This window comes from Diabrotica undecimpunctata, chromosome 2 (genome assembly GCF_040954645.1).
Source record: "Diabrotica undecimpunctata isolate CICGRU chromosome 2, icDiaUnde3, whole genome shotgun sequence".
Taxonomy (NCBI): Eukaryota; Metazoa; Arthropoda; class Insecta; order Coleoptera; family Chrysomelidae; genus Diabrotica; species Diabrotica undecimpunctata.
Window position 1 is genome coordinate 35874786 of NC_092804.1, and position 19592 is coordinate 35894377.

The window sequence follows — 19592 nt, forward strand, 5'->3', positions numbered from 1 at the left end:
CATAATATAAAATAATGCATATATTAGGTAGTAAGACAAACATTACACAAAAACATTATACTCTGGGTTCCCAGGTATACACAAAATAGGATTCTGGATTCATCAATACACAAGCCAGTTCCAAATATTTAAGTTAAAATTTAAGAATTCATCACTTGAAAACTGCTTCCCCTTCAACCAATGATCTCTTTGCTTCACCACAATACTCAAAGATATCATTAGGCTAATTTCCATTTTTAAATGATAAAAATAACTCGTCTTAAACCAAACTAAACATGCAAAAGCAATGGTAAACATTAGTTGTTTATACCATTTATATCGGCCATGACACTGCAATCGACCTGCCCTCTACATTCAGTTTCAATCGCGAATACCGAAATTTTTTGTTCCATGTTTGACATTTGCGGCTATCATCAGCATATTTTCGGTCATAGATAAGCTTTCGGTAAACTCATAACTCATATACAAACCACCATTATTGTATGTGTGTACTTATAGAATTATTATAGCGATTTCACTTTTTGGGTGTAAAATTATTATTGAAATAAGTAAAATCAAGTGTACTCAAATGGAAGTAAAACAAGAAATTAGCGATGAAATGTGTAAAGTAGAAGTGGAGTATAATGATCTGGATACTTCTCTTTTGGATGGTTTTAAATGTGAAATTAAGGAGGAATTCAATAGGCAAAGTACAGATGACACATATGATTATTTAGACTTCAAGGAACATCGTATAAATACTAAAATACAACATGGGAATAAATTTAAGCCATTTGAAGAAAACCAAAAAACTGAAAAAGGTTAGTATGTTAGTAATAATATATTTTCTCGCGGTAAAAGTGTATAGAACGTTCTGGTTAAGTTAGCTCCAAATGAAACTTCAATTTTGCGTTTGCGGTACTGCCATGTCCTTATTTATGTATATGTTTTATGCCTTAAATGTTTTGAAACTACATTTTTATTATATTTATGAAAACTGGTATTTTTTTAAATTTACATAAAACTCGAACGAATGAATATTTGTTTCTTTCGATATGAGTTGCAGTTATTAGAAAAAAAAAAATTGTAATTGCTATTTGGTAGATATTGGTTTGTAGCTAACTCGACAGGAATGTTCTATATACTTTTACCAAAGAATATAGACTTTACCTTTCTGGCTTATTTAGAAGTAGTATAAAATAGAAATTAATAATATATATATATATATATATATATATATATATATATATATATATATATATATATATATATACAGTAGACTCCCTCTATAACGAGAACTGAAATGATAGACTAATTACCTCGTTATAAGCCGATCTCGTTATATCAGACAATCATAATACTGTGCATACATATTAATCTGTAGTTTTCTAAACCATTAACTTCCTATAGTGAAGCCATTCGGAGCAGTATAAGATGCTAATAAATATTGTTTGAATGGCGTTTTTGAAAAAAAGTTATTTACTTTTATTGTTGTTAACTCTGTTATTTTTAACTGCTTTAAATGGTCCAGTATCATTCTCTCATATATATGTTCTAAAGATGTGAAACAGTTGTATTTATTCATTGCAAAGAAGTTTATTGTGGGCTGCAGTTAAGTTTATTGAGGGGCTGTTTGAAAAGGTATTTATTTATAGCCACGACCGGACTAAAAACGTAAAAAACACGTCTTTGGATCTTATTTTCTCTCGCTATAACCAAATTTGCCTCGCTATAGACAGGTATAGTTGAATAGAAATTTCACGGGACATCTAATGTATCTCGTTATAAGAGAAACCTCGTAATAACCGTGTTCGTTATAGAGGGAGTATACTGTATATATGTATATATATATATATATATATATATATATATATATATATATATATACTTACTTTATATAACTTTGATATTAAATACAATTTAAGGATGTATAAGACAATTACAAATTTGTAATGTAAGTGCTTTCTTTTAATGATATTTTGTTAAAAGAAATATCAAAGAATATAGATGCATAGTCATAGTCATACTTTATTGATCCTTTAAGACATTCAAAATAAATGTATAGAATACGTCACTACAGAATTTAGTATACAAAATATTAATGTGTATAATACAATATTCACAGTGTAAAAAAAAAATTACAAAACCTAAAATATATAAAATAACATTTTTACAAGTAAAATATGAAGCTACTGCAGTTTGTCCTCGAGATATTCATTTATAGAATAATATGCTTTTCTTAAGAGTAAATCTTGACATTTTTTTTAAATGTAGAGATAAGTGGTATTTCTTTCACAGTTTTTGGCAAATTATTGTATTAGGTCAGTCCCATATATCTGAAGCAATTTTGAAATTTGGATGTTCTGTGTTTAGGAACTCCTAAAGATTCAGCACTTCTTGTATTGTAATAGTGATTGTCTGAATTTACTGGAAATGTATTGATTTCCTCTTTGACATAAATTAAACATTTATAGGTATATAGGCAGTAGAAAGTTAAAATTTGATGTTTAATAAAAACTGGTTTACAAGACTGTTGATAATCCAAATTAAAATTTTACTTATAATTTTTTTTGGTTAATGAACACTTTGTTACTATCTAATGAGTTCCCCCACAAAATTACATTATAGCACATGTGGCTGTAAGCAAGGCTATAATAAATGTTCATTAATGCCGAGATGGGTAGTGTGTTTTTAATTCTAGATATGGCATAAAAAGCTTTATTCAATTTCATGTTCACTGAATTCACTTGCTCTGACCATTTGAGATTACAATCAATGAATACACCCAAAATCTTTGTAGAGTGAGTGGAAGATAACATTGTTTCTATCATGGATGGTTAAGATATAGTCATATTTAGATGAGTTGTATGAATGAAAATAAATAATTTGCGTCTTGTCAATGTTTAATATTAGTCTGTTGGTATTACACCAGCGTATAAAGCAGTCAACAACAGTCTTCATTGTCATTTTTAATTCCTCGAGTATACGTGCAGAGACTATTAACGAGGTATCATCAGCAAACATTGATATTATAAGTGCCCTTATGTGATCTGGTAGGTCATTAATAAAAATTAGGAATAATAATGGTCCCAGCACGGATCCCTGTGGTACTCCTTTATTTGTTGTGTATGTTTCTGATCTTGATTCTTTCATCTTAACAACACTTTTCCTGTCATTTAAGAAATTTATTATCCATTCTAGAAATATCCCTCTAAAACCAACGTTATATAATTTATTGCGAATAAATGTTATGTCTAAGCAGTCAAAAGCTCGTGATAGATCAAAAAAATAGTCCTGCCACGTGGTTTCTACTATCTAATTCATCATAAATACGCTCAAACAAGCTGCATGCAGCCATGAGTGTTGACTTTTTTGATCTAAAGCCGTGTTGGGTTGGAGTTAATAAATTGTATTCTTTTATAAAATTTAACGTTCTGTTGTATACAACCTTCTCTATTACTTTCGAAATTATGCTAAGGACAGATACTGGTCTATAATTTAAAATATCATGAGGGTCATTCTTTTTGAAGTTTGGAATAGCTTTTGCCATTTTAAATATGGATGGAAATTGGCTGGTTGTTATTGAGAGATTACTAAATGGGTTAAAGGAATCGATATATGATCACTTATCAGTTTTATTATTTCTACAGATATGTTATCAATACCAGTACTAGGCTTATTTTAGTTGATCAATTGTATTTTTTATTTGGAGTTATGGGTAAAAAGAAAAATGTTTTGTTACACATTTTTGAGGTAGTACAAGAAGAAGGTAACGATGTGCCAAAATGAGTTTGAAGATTGTATTCTGTAATTGTAGCAAAATATGAGGCAAACGAATTAGCAATATCACAAGACTTGATAATAATGTTATTATCATAATGTAGAATAATATCAGACCTGTTCTTTTGCCTACCAGTTTCACTGTTTACTAAATTCCAAATTGTTTTTGGTATATTGTAAGATTGATTAATTAAGTCACTATGAAAGTTTTTTTTAGTATTTATTAATAGACAATTATATTCTTATTTTGCCTGTTTATAGGTATCTTGAGACTCGAGACTCCCTATATTTTTTGCTATCCAGTGTAGATTTTTTAGTTTTTCACTAGCATGTCTTACCTCATTTGTTACCCATGTAGTCTTATTTGTTTTGTGTGCTTTATACCGAGTTTATATTGGACAATATAAATTTAGATTGTAATCTAAAATGCTAACAAATGAATTTGTGGCATATTCAGCATTCAATTGTGAATAAACTTCATCAAAAACTGTAGAAGAAATCCCTGCTTTAAACATCAGCATATTTTCATCTGACATATCCTTGTAACTGATGGGTTTTTTATCTTTTTTCGATACTTTATTGGCTTGCAAATTTACACTAAGTGAAAATACTTTATGGTCACATAAGTGTCCCTCGAACACATTTGATTTATAAAGATGTGGTTCGATATTTGTCAATATGTAGTCCAATTTTGTAGATGATGTTTTACCCACTTTATCTACGAAAACTCTTGTAGGAGCCTCAGATGTGACTCGCAGATTATAACTTACTAAAAACTTGTTAAAAGATTGCTTATTATTAGACATGACAAGATAATCAATGCTTAGATCCCCACAAATATCATGATATGACTTACTGCCTCTCCTTTGGAAATATGAACCACAGAAAACAACAAATCTGCACCAAATATAGGCAATTTACAGCGTTTTCATATGGTTTGGGTTTGGGTTGGTCCAGTAATGAAATATGCTCTTTTCTATTTTTACTTTGACTCATGTTTACCAGAAAATTTCAGTAAATGCAGCAAGCCTTGAGCACATTTTAAAGCATTATAGCTTAAGCTTATTTAAAACAATGTTTCCCAAAGTTTCTTTGATCAGTGACCCAGGAACCTCTACTCAACTACATAATGTTATCAAATACTACAATAAAACAAATTGGGTGTATTGTATTTCTCTAGTAATTAATTAATTGATCCCCGCTACAAATTGAAAACTTTTGATTTATTGGAATGGGGCCATTACTTGAACCAAGAAACAGAGACAGAACTTCAAGAATTATATAGAAAATATGAAAAAAATGCCTCAACCTGGAATCAACAAGGAAGTTGGATATTCGTCTGGGTCCTCTAGTGGCGAGCACAATCTCAAAATTTTCTCATTGTAAAAAAAAGGGTGTGCCTTGACGATGAACTGGATCAAAACTGGAACCAGAATAAATTTCCGACTATGGCTCGTTTGGCCAGGGATATTTTATCCATCTCAGCAACATCCGTCCCAGTAGACACGCTATTCTCCAGGACTGGCTTGACCATGAGGAAACAAAGAAGCTGGCTCAGTGAGGATTCAATGGAGGCGATCCTTTGTGTCCAAACATGGTCAAAAGATAAAATGTTCTTTAATTTGTTTAAAGAATACTTGTAGATATATATATATATATATATATATATATATATATATATATATATATATATATATATATATATATATATATATATAATGAAGATATTGAAATAAGTACTTTTTTAAAAAAATTTTAATAAAATCCTTTATAATATATACCTTTTTATAAATGATTTTATTAAAATTTTTTTAATATATGGTATACAGCCAACTACAGGAACTTAGTTTCCTTGTGGAAGTACATTTTTGTTCAGGTGTGGCTTGTGACTATTATAAACAGTGTGTCTACCTGTCCAATTAAATTGACACCAAATGGAAGGTGTTCTTTTAGTTTTATAAAAAAAGGTATTCTTTATAAGGTTCTGCATGTTCTAAAACCTAAAATACAATCATCTTATATACTAAAACGCTAAGCCCTTTTCTTGTCCACCACTTTACTCAATAACCATATTAGATAATTAAAATATTTTTTCGGAATATTATTAGTATTACGTATGAGATTGTCAAGATATACTTTTGGTACAAAAATTCACTTCCGGTTTTGAGATGACCGGAAGTTAAAATTTACTTTAAGTTTTAGACCCCACAATGTATATATGAATCGAAAGGTCTCGTCGAAACGAATCTAAATATGTACTTCCGGTTGCAATCCGACACCGGAAGTGACCCTAAACGCGCATAAAACGTCAAGATAGAGCAAATCTGACACCGGATTCGTGATCAGCATGCAAAATTAACTCCTATTATGCAAAATTAACTTCAATTTCCAGTCCAATTAGCTTTTGCTATGACCATCAACAGAGCACAAGGACAAAGTCTGAAGAAGGTTGGGATTTATCTTCCAAATCCTGTTTTTTCCCATGGACAGCTATATGTGGCAATGTCTCGATCCCGCTCATTTGATGGCGTAAAAGTTTACATAATTCCCGGTGCTAAGCAAAAGTTTTCAGAAAATGGAGACATTGTAACAAAAAACATTGTTTTCGACGAAATATTTCGTGATATTTAATACACTTTTTACTTGCATTATTATTGATGAATGTTATGTATATTCTTGCTTATATTGTTTGTATTGATCTCTTAATTTTTCTCGCAAAATAAAAATTTCATTTAAAAAACTCGATGTTGAGTTGGTCCGCTAGTTAGGTATTAAGATAATAATTGTTTTCAGTCATATACGCAGTTTGTCAAAAACATGAATTTTATGAAGAGTAAAGTAGGTGCCTTTATTTTTAACAATATTGATAGTCATTATTAAGAAAATTTCATTACGATTAAAAACTGCTGTCTATATCATCCATCCAAACCGCAGTTTGTACATACATTAAAGGAAAATATTATGATAAACAGTCTGAATTGTGTGTTAATACAGGTGTCATTTTTTTACAAGCTTACAACGATTTTCAGTCTAAACAAAAGTAATAGTTAATAAAAAGGTACTAAATTAGAAGATGGAGTACCTTTTACCTTCCCCTTTCTGGTCTAAATTTTCAGAAATATATGACAATAAAACATTGAAAACTTTTAATTAAATTGTTTTGTGAATGATCCTATATATAGTATAGTATCTGAAACAAATTAAACAGGAGAAACTAGAAACATATTTTTACACAATACATTGTACTGGAAAATATGCCACTTGTAGAAACTGAAGTAATTATTAAATTAGTCTAATACTATAATTTTGATGTTTAATTGTTATGACAATTTGTAAAAACAAAATATGCTCAGAAAAAATATAAATATAAAAATTGTCTTTATTACCATTAGTATAAAAATATATTTAAGGTAGCGGAACCAGTAGTTGACAGCTTAAAAAAAAATGTATACAAATCTGTCACTAAAACAGTTACAGATTTAAATATTTTTATTAACTATGTCTCAGGATAGTTGTTAATGTTTGTAAAATAAGAAACTAACTGAAAATATTTACAAAATGTAGTATTAAACAAAAAATGTTAGATTTTCTTACAGGTTGCAAATTAATCGGTAGATGACATTTAATATTTTCAAAATTCCAGTAGTTGACACCTACACGATCCAGTAATTGACGATATTTTAACTATCCATCAACTTCAAGCTTTTTCTTAAATTCATATTTTAATTGATCTCCAGCACAAGTTATATTGGGCAGTTCTAACTTCTCAAGGATTTGGAAAAAATTAATGAAATTTATGTCATTCTCATTCAACTTAAATACAGTTTTTGTTTCATTACAAGCCGTCATACCTACATCCCGTCATTCAACTTCATCATTGTTGCACACTTCTTGTCTAACACACACAAATTTATATTCCTTCTTTTTACCTGGAAATGACACAAGAATGTAGTCGCCTTCTTTATACACTTGTGTGGAGTTTTGTCCATTGTTAGGTATATTTTCACTCATCGAGTCTGTATTACGTTCTTCAATTTTAAAATCTAAATTTGTATGTTTTTCTGTGTCACACACTTAGAAATAAATACTTTTCTTTTGTGCGTTTTTCTTTTATTTCCTAGAAGTTGCACTTTTTCTTCTTTTTCTTTTTTTATTTTTTCTCGTTCTTCTTTTTTTCGTTTTCTTTCCTCCGCCTGTAGTTTTTTATTTTCCTCTAGTACTGTTTTTTCCATTTGCTTTTTCTAGTGATAATCTTGCCATTGTTTTGCAGTAATAACTGAAGGTACTTTTTCTTTCTTAGCTCGTTTTAATTGCTTTGACTGTTTGGGCTCAGGCCAAAATAGAGCTCTTTTAAATGGAGATGGAACCAAATATGATGTTGTTGACGGTTGTCTCAATTGCAGGGCTTCTGTTTGACTTCTTTCTGGTGTAAAATGTTTTGTTGTTTTACTTGGTGAGTTAACAGGAGATGAGGATGCTTTAAATAACTCATTACCAATATTTGGCTCCTAGAGGATCATTAGGTTTATAAGGTACTTCAGTTTCTTCCCTCTCATTAGCAATATTTGGCTCCTCTAGAGGAACATTAGATTCAGAAGGTACTTCAGTTTCTTCCCTCAAATTTTCATTTGGATTTTTTGTTTTTAAATCTCCATTTTTTATTATTTGGGATTTAAGAACGTTTAATTCAGACATTTTTTCTTAAAAAAAAAAAATAAAATAAAGAACTCTATCCCGTTCAACTCTATTTTTAAATATTGCAATTTTCTCCTCAATATTATCTTCTAAGAACTTTAGACCAAATTCTAAAACTTTGATTTTTTGACTTGTCGCAGCGTTGCAATGGTTGGGTATATCAGATTCATGTAACTCAGTGTTTATTATGTTAACAGGATTTGGATTTCTTGTAGAGAAATCGTGGGAATACGACATTGACGTCCACAACATATTCATAGATTTCAAACAAGCCTACGACTCAATTTGATAAGTTATATCAAATATTGCAGAGCTTTAATATCCCCCAAAAATACATCAGACTGGTAAAAACAACAATGGATTCGTCAATAGCAACTGTCAGAGTCCAAAATGAGCTTACTGAAAACTTTACGATAGTCCAAGGATTAAAGCAAGGAGACGGGCTGGCACCGACACTATTCAACCTGACCTTGGAATTTGTGATAAGACAGCTGAATATAGGAAGAGGTAATCTCCTAACAAATAAATCAATACAGATTGCCGCCTATGCCGATGATATCAGCATCATGTCTCGCAGAACAGAAGAGGCGGCAGAAATATATTCACAATTAAAATCAAAGGCAAAAGAGACCGGACTAGAAATAAATATTCAAAAGACAAAAAAGTTAACACAGGCAAGAGCTAGGGGAAACAGACACACAGTTGAATTAGAGGACGATATTGAAACGGTAGAAAGTTTCACATATTTAGGAGTTAAATTATAATAGTAACAATAGTAAAGGGAAACAAAGCTTATTTTTCACTCGATCATGTGTTTCGCTCCAAAAACACACACTGGAGATCGAAAATCAGGGTCTACAAAACTATTATCAGACCAATAGTATGTTATGGATGCGAGACATGGGTGATGACAGAAGAGACAAAAAGAAAACTGGAAGTCTTCGAAAGAAAAGTCCTAAGAGAGATATTTGGACCTATTAACGAAAACGGAATATGGAGATCCAGGTATAACCATGAACTCTACCAACTGTTCAAAGAGACACCGATCTCGGAATTCGTTAAACTTCAGAGACTTCGCTGGGCTGGTCATGTAGTAAGAATGGAGACAGAAAGATTGCCGAAAAGAGCCCTTGATAGTAAAATGCAGGGCGCAAGACCAAAAGGAAGGCCACGGAAAAGATGGGAGGATGAAGTGGCAGCGGACGCGCAAAATTTGCTAGACGTGAGAACCTGGAGAAGATCGGCGCGGGACCGACAAGGTTGGAGGCATAGTTTGGAGGAGGCCAAGGCCCGATTTGGGCTGTAGCGCCATTGGAGAGAGAGAGGATTTGGATTCCAAGGAACAAGACCAGATTTTCGAAATGCATTTTGAAGTCCAGTTGGTGTCACTCTTTCTTCTAGTAGTTCAGCAAGCCAGGGGAAAAAGTAAACCTTTTTAACACAGGAGCATCGTAAATGGTTAATTTCCATTGCTGAACTTTATTTTTCCAACTATCCTTAAGAGTACGAAACACAGCTACATCCATAGGCTGAATGAGATGAGTGGCATTTGGAAATAAGGCAATCAAAATTATTCCCTTACTTTCACAGAATTTACTTAGATGTAATGTTAAATGAGAAACATGTCCATCTATGAAAAGAATTATTGGCAAAGTAATATCGGCATTTAAGAACCATGGATAGAAGACATTTGTGATGTATTCGAAAAATGTCTCTTCTGTCATCCAACCAGTTTCGCTCTTCCCAATACCCGACCAGTCAGGAACTGACAGCTAAGTCTCTTGGGATTCGTTCGTAACGGAACAATATCATTGGAGGTGCCATCGTTCCAGCTGCGTTCTCAGTTATTAAAACTGTAAGGCATTCTTTGCCATCACTGTTGACCTGCTGATATACAGTTTTATCGCCTTTCTTTGCCAAGACTTTACTACCTTTTGGATTTAGAAAGAATGCAGACTCATCAACACTCGTAAGGGATCATTCAAAACTTCCTCATACTTATGTTCTGTTACATAAGTTTTAATTTCTTGAAACCAATTTAATATATTTTTTTTAGTTACTGAAACTGCTTATTGTTAAATTTGGAGCAGTCCTTGTAGATACTTCTGGATTTCGTTTCAAAAAACTATAGTACTATTTCCGCCCAGGTCTATTTGATTTAAAAGAGATCTTTCTTTTCAGTTCTTGTATTGAGTGTTGAACGCTGGTAAGTAAAGCTTCTTTACCAATTGGAAACCCAGCTTTTGCCATTGTGAAAATCAAAAGAACAATATTTTTTTCTTCTTCCTTCGTCAAAATGGAATCTGGGCTCATTTGTCTAAATTTCGACACGCTTTTTTTAATTCTATTAATTAATGTACTTCTGGGTACTCCGTTGTTTTTAGCTGCAGAAGCAACTGATTGACCATTTGAAATCGCAGCTAATGCAGATTCTATTTGCTGTTCTGAATACCGAAACGTATTTCTTTTGGTTGGAGGCATCATAAAATATCTGAAATAAAGAAACACTAGTAGTCGACAGTCATATGATCTAGTAAATGACATGCTGTTATCTACTGGTACAGATCGAAATATCCCCTTGAGAATATTTTAGAAAAAACAACACGCTTTGAGAAGGCTTGTAAAGCGTTTTTAGGGACAAATAACTTTAACGATCATTTCACTAGTAGTTGACATTCATGTATGTGACACTGAAATATTGTATTCCATCGAATTTGATTAATGTGGTTATATCTGTAAGAGTTCGTATAGTTTATCGAATGGTAGAAATGAAAAGAGACAATTTATTTAATATCCAAGCTGCTGCAGATTCTATAATCAATATTTCTAAACCAAATATCATTAAGGCTATCACTTCGATATGAAGCAAAAATGCCGTCAAAGGTTTTATCAAAAACTGTCCACTCGGCAGAAGTTTGGTCCAAAACTAAAATTAAAAAAAAAAGGGAAGAGTGTCCAGGTTATTAGAAGAGTAATGGTAGGACCTGCAGGGAATAAACCTATTAGTGAAGAGAAAAAACCAAACTTGCCGGCCACGATTCCTTTGTTAAATTATGAAAAGCATAAAGATTTTTTTATAAATATTTCTTGAGTTGCAGTTAGCTCTTTGTTAACACAGCAGCGTATGGCACTTAGCCCTTTTTAAATTTTTTAAACGAAATTATTTTGTTTTTCATTGTTTATAAGAATGTTTTCTTTTTTTTGTGCAGGCTGTTTTTTGCTTAATCGTTTACATCCTTAAGTTAAATTATATTTCTTAATTTTGAAAAATGTTGTTAATTATGGTCTTTAAATAGTTGACGTATTTTTTAACAATTGTTGATATTTTACGTAAGCACCTACCTTTATAACAATATGTAAGTAAATATTATTTACTTATACTTATTTTCTAAACTCTCACACATATATAAGTATAGCATAACTTTAATTTTATTTTCATATTTTTATGGAAGAAAAAAAAATATTTCGCAATTCTGCATTCTTCGCAATTCTCGTATGTACGCATTTATCTTTTTTTATACATTGAAGCGACCGATTTTAACTTGGCTATTTTTCAAAGGAGTACAATATTTCATAAACGAGAATTATGGTATAGTCTACAAATTCGAAAATAGTACAGTTCGCAATGAGTACAAAATATACAATTTTCGTATATTTATCATCCTTACTCGACGCAATGAGTACAAGAATGATGGTAATTTATATGGGTAAATTGTTGATGCATAGTAGAATATAAATATTCCCAGCATCGCTCTTAAAGGCTTGATTAAGCTTGAGTATACAATTTACTTTAATTGCTATCGACACATTTAACTTCATCTTTCCTCACTAGATGTCTCTAGTAGCATACTCTGGTAATTATTTTTTCTATAATTGCCAGACTAGTCGGTGCGTTTTGATTTGGTTTTGGTTGGAGTGTTCTTACAAACTCTCTGTGATGACGGTTAGACCCAGAAACACGTGTTAGGTAGTGGTAAGATACTCAAATTAAATCCAAACGCACCCGTTTTCGTATATTGATTAGTATATTTCTTTTGTTTTAAATTTATTTTCTCTTGTAGTCAATATGTATATTAGAATCAGTTTCATTTTTAGATTATCTCCAAAAGAACAAAATGGAAATTATGGAGGCAGTAACTGAACATTCATCCCACGAAGAAAATTATATGAATCAAAATGCTGAAGGAAAAACATTACATAAAAATAGGAAAGTGGTTACTGGAAAGAGGCCTTACAAGTGTAAAATTTGTTTTAAGCAGTTTGCTCAAAAAGGTTATTTAACTGAGCACATGAAAGTTTACACTGAAGAAAAAGTGCACAAATGTGAAATTTGTTTTAAGCAATTTTTTAACGCGAGTAGTTTGAAAAGACATTTGAGAGTGCACACTGGAGAAAAACCTTACAAGTGTGAAATTTGTCTTAAGCAGTTTACTACAACTAGTCATTTAAAAAAACATTTGAGATTGCACACTGGGGGAAAACCTCATAAGTGTGAAATTTGTTTTAAGCAATTTAGTCAAGCAGGTGATTTAAAAACACATTTGAGATTGCACACTGGAGACAAACCTTACAAGTGTGAAATTTGTCTTAAGCAGTTTACTACAACTAGTCATTTAAAAAAACATTTGAGATTGCACACTGGGGAAAAACCTCATAAGTGTGAAATTTGTTTTAAGCAATTTAGTCAAGCAGGTGATTTAAAAACACATTTGAGATTGCACACTGGAGAAAAACCTTACAAGTGTGAAATTTGTTTTAAGCAATTTTTTCAAGCGAGTAAATTGAAGAGACATTTGAGAGTGCACACTGGAGAAAAACCTTACAAGTGTGAAATTTGTCTTAAGCAGTTTACTACAACTAGTCATTTAAAACAACATTTGAGATTGCACACTGGGGGAAAACCTCATAAGTGTGAAATTTGTTTTAAGCAATTTAGTCAAGCAGGTGATTTAAAAACACATTTGAGATTGCACACTGGAGAAAAACCTTACAAGTGTGAAATTTGTCTTGAGCAGTTTACTACAACTAGTCATTTAAAAAAACATTTGAGATTGCACACTGGGGAAAAACCTCATAAGTGTGAAATTTGTTTTAAGCAATTTAGTCAAGCAGGTGATTTAAAAACACATTTGAGATTGCACACTGGAGAAAAACCTTACAAGTGTGAAATTTGTTTTAAGCAATTTTTTCAAGCGAGTAATTTTAAGAGACATTTGAGAGTGCACACTGGAGAAAAACCTTACAAGTGTGAAATTTGTCTTAAGCAGTTTACTACAACTAGTCATTTAAAACAACATTTGAGATTGCACACTGGGGAAAAACCTCATAAGTGTGAAATTTGTTTTAAGCAATTTAGTCAAGCAGGTGATTTAAAAACACATTTGAGATTGCACACTGGAGAAAAACCTTACAAGTGTGAAATTTGTCTTAAGCAGTTTACTACAACTAGTCATTTAAAAAAACATTTGAGATTGCACACTGGGGAAAAACCTCAAAAGTGTGAAATTTGTTTTAAGCAATTTATTGAAGCAGGTAATTTGAAGAAACATTTGAGATTGCACACTGGAGAAAAACCTTACAAGTGTGAAATTTGTTTTAAGCAATTTGTTGAAGCAAGTAGTTTGAAAACACATTTCAAAGTGCACACTGGAGAAAAACCACAATGATCATAATCATCCTCTCTGTCAACTCTATCGTAACGACCGAATCTCCGAATTTTATTAACAATCAGCTGAAACTCAAGGTACGTACCTAATGGGGTTAGTCCACCTAGCTAACGTAAAGCAAAGAAAGCATGGTATTTATGATGACGTAGCACTTAGTCGTAGGCAATGCCTCCATTGTATATTGTTCTCAATGGTACAGGTGACATCGTTTAAGTCCGCTAAAGTACGTTCATAGACATATTTACTGTAACTCACCAAAGGCTGCAAACGATCATTAAGAAGAGAAACGTGGCGATTAGACTTTTAAGGACAAAGAGAACCAGAACTGCTAGAACAAAATTCACTGCTGCTCTTAGGGAATTAGTAAGATCACATATCCAACCGACACCAAAGGACATAAGTCACTACTCTCAAAATAAATCATTGAAAGTATACGTAAGCCCAGATTTGAACATTAGTCGTCTTTACAGAATTTTCCAAGAAAAATATTGTACAAGTAATATTCGTCAAAGTTGTTATTATTGAGTTATTATCGAGAAGTATGTAAAAACGATTTTCTCAATGTGCCTCTCAAGAGACTTAGAACAGACACTTGCAAAACTGTGATCTAAAAATATTGAAATAAAACTTAAAAATAAAGTACAAAGGCCAAAGTACAGTTGGAGTTACATCATCGCAAAAGTAAGAAATCCAGAACTATAATGGAACATATAATTTATTTCCAGATAACTGGAAGCAATGCCTGCGTTTTATCTATGGATTTAGAAGAGGTGCTTTTTGTACCAAATTTCGAGCGCTCTGAATTGAATCTTGCTTTAATTTTTAAATAAAAGTAGAGAATATCGGCCAACCTATAATGTGTGTGGAATGAAAGCATCGGAAATCGTGGTGGCAGTGAAATCAGCTCTTATTTGCTAAAAGTTTTAAATGAAGGCGGTACAAAAAACAAAGAGAGTGATGAAATATTGTATTCCATCTAAGTTTATTAATGTGGTTACATCTGCAAGAGTTCGTATAGTTTCTCGAATGGTAGAAATGAAAAGAGACAATTTATTTAATATCCAAGCTGCTGCAGATTCTATAATCAATATTTCTAAACCAAATATCATTAAAGCTATCACTTCGATATGAAGCAAAAGTGCCGTCAAAGGTTTTATCAAAAACTGTCTACTCGGCAGACATTTGGTCCAAAACTAAAATTTAAAAAAAAGCGAAGAGTGTCCAGGTTATCAGAAGAGTAATGGTAGGACCTGCGGGGAATAAACCTATTAGTGAAGAGAAGAAACCAAACTTGCGGGCCACGATTCCTTTGTTAAATTACGAAAAACATAAAGATTTTTTTATAAATATTTCTTGAGTTGCAGTTAGCTCTTTGTTAACAGAGCAGCCTATGTCACTTAACCCTTTTTAAATTTTTTAAACGAAATTATTTTGTTTTTCATTGCTTATAAGAATGTTTTCTGTTTTTTGTTTAGGGTGTTTTTTGCGTAATCGTTTACATTCTTAAGTTAAATTAATTTCTTAATTTTGAAAAATGTTGTTAATAAAATGTTTTTCTTCAATGCCTGTGTTTTGTTGTTTTGGCACTTAGCCTGTTTTTTACTCATGGTCTTTAAATAGTTGACGCATTTTTTAACAATTGTTAATATTTTACGAAGTATCTACCTTTATAACAATATGTAAATAAATATTATTTACTTATACTTCTTTTCTAAACTCACACACACACATATATATATATATATATATATATATATATATATATATATATATATATATATATATATATATATAGCATAAGTATAGCATAACTTTAATTTTATTTTTATATTTTTATGGAAGAAAAAATAATATTTCACAATAATATATAGTATTTACGCATTTATCTTTTTTTATACATTGAAGCGACCGACTTGAACTTCTTGGCTATTTTTCAAAGGAGTACAATATTTCTTAAACGAGAATTATTATGGTACAGTCTACAAATTCGAACATAGGTGACTCTTGAAAAAAAGATGATTCATAGAAATTTCACGGTCATTGTAAAACCTTGTACCCGACCGTCTTTACATCGCAATATTACTGGTTTTTTCGTGTTCATATGCTTATATTGAATACGTTGAGGTGAAACTATTACTTAAGACAAGAAGGCTCACTATTATACATATAGAAGACAACACGCATGTTTCTCAAACATAAATTGTATCCTTGAGTACACTTCAGCTGTCTTGCGTTTTAGTAACATTTAATTTGATTAGTATATTTCTTTGTTTTTACATTTATTTTCTCTTGTAGTCAATATGTATATTAGAATCAGTTTCATTTTTAGATTACCTCCAAGAGAACAAAATGGAAATTATGGAGGCAGTAACTGAACATTCATCTCACGAAGAAAATTATATGAATCAAAATGCTGAAGGAAAAACATTACATAAAAATAGGAAAGTGGTTACTGGAAAGAGGCCTTACAAGTGTAAAATTTGTTTTAAGCAGTTTGCTCAAAAAGGTTATTTAACTGAGCACATGAAAGTTCACACTGAAGAAAAAGTGCACAAATGTGAAATTTGTTTTAAGCAATTTTTTAACGCGAGTAGTTGGAAAAGACATTTGAGAGTGCACACTGGAGAAAATCCTTACAAGTGTGAAATTTGTCTTAAGCAGTTTACTTTAACTTGTCATTTAAAACGACATTTGAGACTGCACACTGGGGAAAAACCTCATAAGTGTGAAATTTGTTTTAAGCAATTTAGTCAAGCAGGTGATTTGAAAAAACATTTTAAAGTGCACACTGGAGAAAAACCTTACAAGTGTGAAATTTGTTTTAAGCAGTTTTCTCAAGCGAGTAATTTGAAAACACATTTGAGATTGCACACTGGGGAAAAACCTCATAAGTGTGAAATTTGTTTTAAGCAATTTAGTCAAGCAGGTGATTTAAAAACACATTTGAGATTGCACACTGGAGAAAAACCTTACAAGTGTAAAATTTGTTTTAAGCAGTTTATTTCAACTTGTCATTTAAAACGACATTTGAGACTGCACACTGGGGAAAAACCTCATAAGTGTGAAATTTGTTTTAAGCAGTTTGCTCAAAAAGGTTATTTAACTGAGCACATGAAAGTTCACACTGAAGAAAAAGTGCACAAATGTGAAATTTGTTTTAAGCAATTTTTTAACGCGAGTAGTTTGAAAAGACATTTGAGAGTGCACACTGGAGAAAAACCTTACAAGTGTGAAATTTGTCTTAAGCAGTTTACTTTAACTTGTCATTTAAAACGACATTTGAGACTGCACACTGGGGAAAAACCTCATAAGTGTGAAATTTGTTTTAAGCAATTTAGTCAAGCAGGTGATTTGAAAAAACATTTTAAAGTGCACACTGGAGAAAAACCTTACAAGTGTGAAATTTGTTTTAAGCAGTTTTCTCAAGCGAGTAATTTGAAAACACATTTGAGATTGCACACTGGGGAAAAACCTCATAAGTGTGAAATTTGTTTTAAGCAATTTAGTCAAGCAGGTGATTTAAAAACACATTTGAGATTGCACACTGGAGAAAAACCTTACAAGTGTGAAATTTGTCTTAAGCAGTTTATTTCAACTTGTCATTTAAAACGACATTTGAGACTGCACACTGGGGAAAAACCTCATAAGTGTGAAATTTGTTTTAAGCAATTTAGTCAAGCAGGTGATTTGAAAAAACATTTAAAAGTGCACACTGGAGAAAAACCTTACAAGTGTGACATTTGTTTTAAGCAGTTTTCTCAAGCGAGTAATTTGAAAATACATTTGAGAGTGCACACTGGGGAAAATCCTTACTAGTGTGAAATTTGTCTTACGCAGTTTACTACAACTAGTCATTTAAAAAAACATTTGAGATTGCACACTGGGGAAAAACCTCATAAGTGTGAAATTTGTTTTAAGCAATTTAGTCAAGCAGGTGATTTCAAAACACATTTGAGATTGCACACTGGGGAAAAACCTTACAAGTGTGAAATTTGTTTTAAGCAATTTTTTCAAGCTAGTAATTTGAAAACACATTTGAGAGTGCACACTGGAGAGAAACCTCAATGATCATAATCATCCTATCTGTCAACTCTATCGTAACAACCGAATCTCCGAATTTTATTAACAATCAGCTGAAACTCAAGGTACGTACCTAATGGGGTTAGTCCAACTAGCTAACGTAAAGCATAGAGAGCATGGTATTTATGATGACGTAGCACTTAGTCGTAGGCAATGCCTCCATTGTATATTGTTCTCAATGGTACAGTTGACATCGTTTATGTCTGCAGAAGTACGTTCGTAGACATATTTTATGGAACTCGCCAAAGGCTGCAAACGATCATTAAGAAGAGAAACTTGGCGATTAGACTTTTAAGGACAAAGAGAACCAGAACTGCTAGAACAAAATTCACTGCTGCTCTTAGGGAATTAGTAAGATCACATATCCAATCGACACCAAAGGACATAAGTCACTACTCTCGAAATAAATCACTGAAAGTATACATAAGCCTAGATTTGAACATTAGTCGTCTTTACAGAATTTTCCAAGAAAAATATTGTACAAGTAATATTCGTCAAAGTTGTTATTATTATTATTGAGTTATTATCGAGAAGTATGTAAAAATGATTTTCTCATTTTCTCAATGTGCCTCTTAAGAGACTTAGAACAGACACTTGCAAAACTGTGATCTAAAAATATTGAAATAAAACTTAAAAATAAAGTACAAAGGCCAAAGTACAGTTGGAGTTACATCATCGCAAAAGTAAGAAATCCAGAACTATAATGGAACATATAATTTATTTCCAGATAACTGGAATCAATGCCTGCGTTTTATCTATGGATTTAGAAGAGGTGCTTTTTATACCAAATTTCGAGCACTCTGAAATGCTGTACCTAAGGCAGCTATCTTGCTTTACTTTTTAAATAAAAGTAGAGAATATCGGCCAATCTATAATGTAGGGTAAGTCCGGGAAAGACGGACCACTTTTTTCTCACTTTGATTACTTGAAAAATTGACTAGTGTATGATACGATTTTTAGAAAAGAATACTTATTATAGTTTGTATATTTATTATGCAAAATAAAAAACATGTAACTTGAGGAATATAAAAGTTATAGAAATTAACATAAATACTTCTTATTGGCCCATCTATACCAATACGTAATTACAGATGGGCCATTCCTATTGGTAGAGTTGGGCTAATTTGAAACATAAAATAATGATGTTAACCTATTTCTTTTTACTAGCAATTTTTCCACATGAGTGACAAACATTTTCAAATTTTGTACAGTTGTCATGGCACCAGTGTTTGCAAATCAAACATTGAACCCAGTCATCTTTTCTGGATGTTTTGCTGTAATCTTCACCACAACCAATGCACTCATTTTCATTAAATTCGTCTTCGTCTTCGCTGTCATCTAAAACTGGCACATCTGCATTCATTTCATTCATCCGACGAATCTAACTCGTAC

The 19592-nt window shown here is 31.7% G+C and overlaps 1 protein-coding gene across 3 annotated transcripts; it reads left to right on the forward strand.

Moving 5' to 3' along the window:
• Positions 1-428: 428 nt before the first annotated feature.
• Positions 429-17936, forward strand: LOC140434408 (uncharacterized). Of its 3 annotated transcripts, XM_072522648.1 has the most exons (3): positions 429-800; positions 12550-13734; positions 13819-15682. In XM_072522648.1, exons 1-3 carry the CDS (start codon positions 569-571, stop codon positions 14118-14120), a joined length of 1719 nt encoding a protein of 572 aa, XP_072378749.1. In that variant the 5' UTR covers positions 429-568; the 3' UTR covers positions 14121-15682. The 3 variants fall into 3 exon arrangements, with proteins under 3 accessions (XP_072378749.1, XP_072378750.1, XP_072378748.1); XM_072522649.1 differs by lacking the exons at positions 12550-13734; positions 13819-15682 and adding an exon at positions 16450-17936; XM_072522647.1 differs by having other exon boundaries at positions 12550-15682.
• The last annotated feature ends 1656 nt before the right edge of the window (positions 17937-19592 follow it).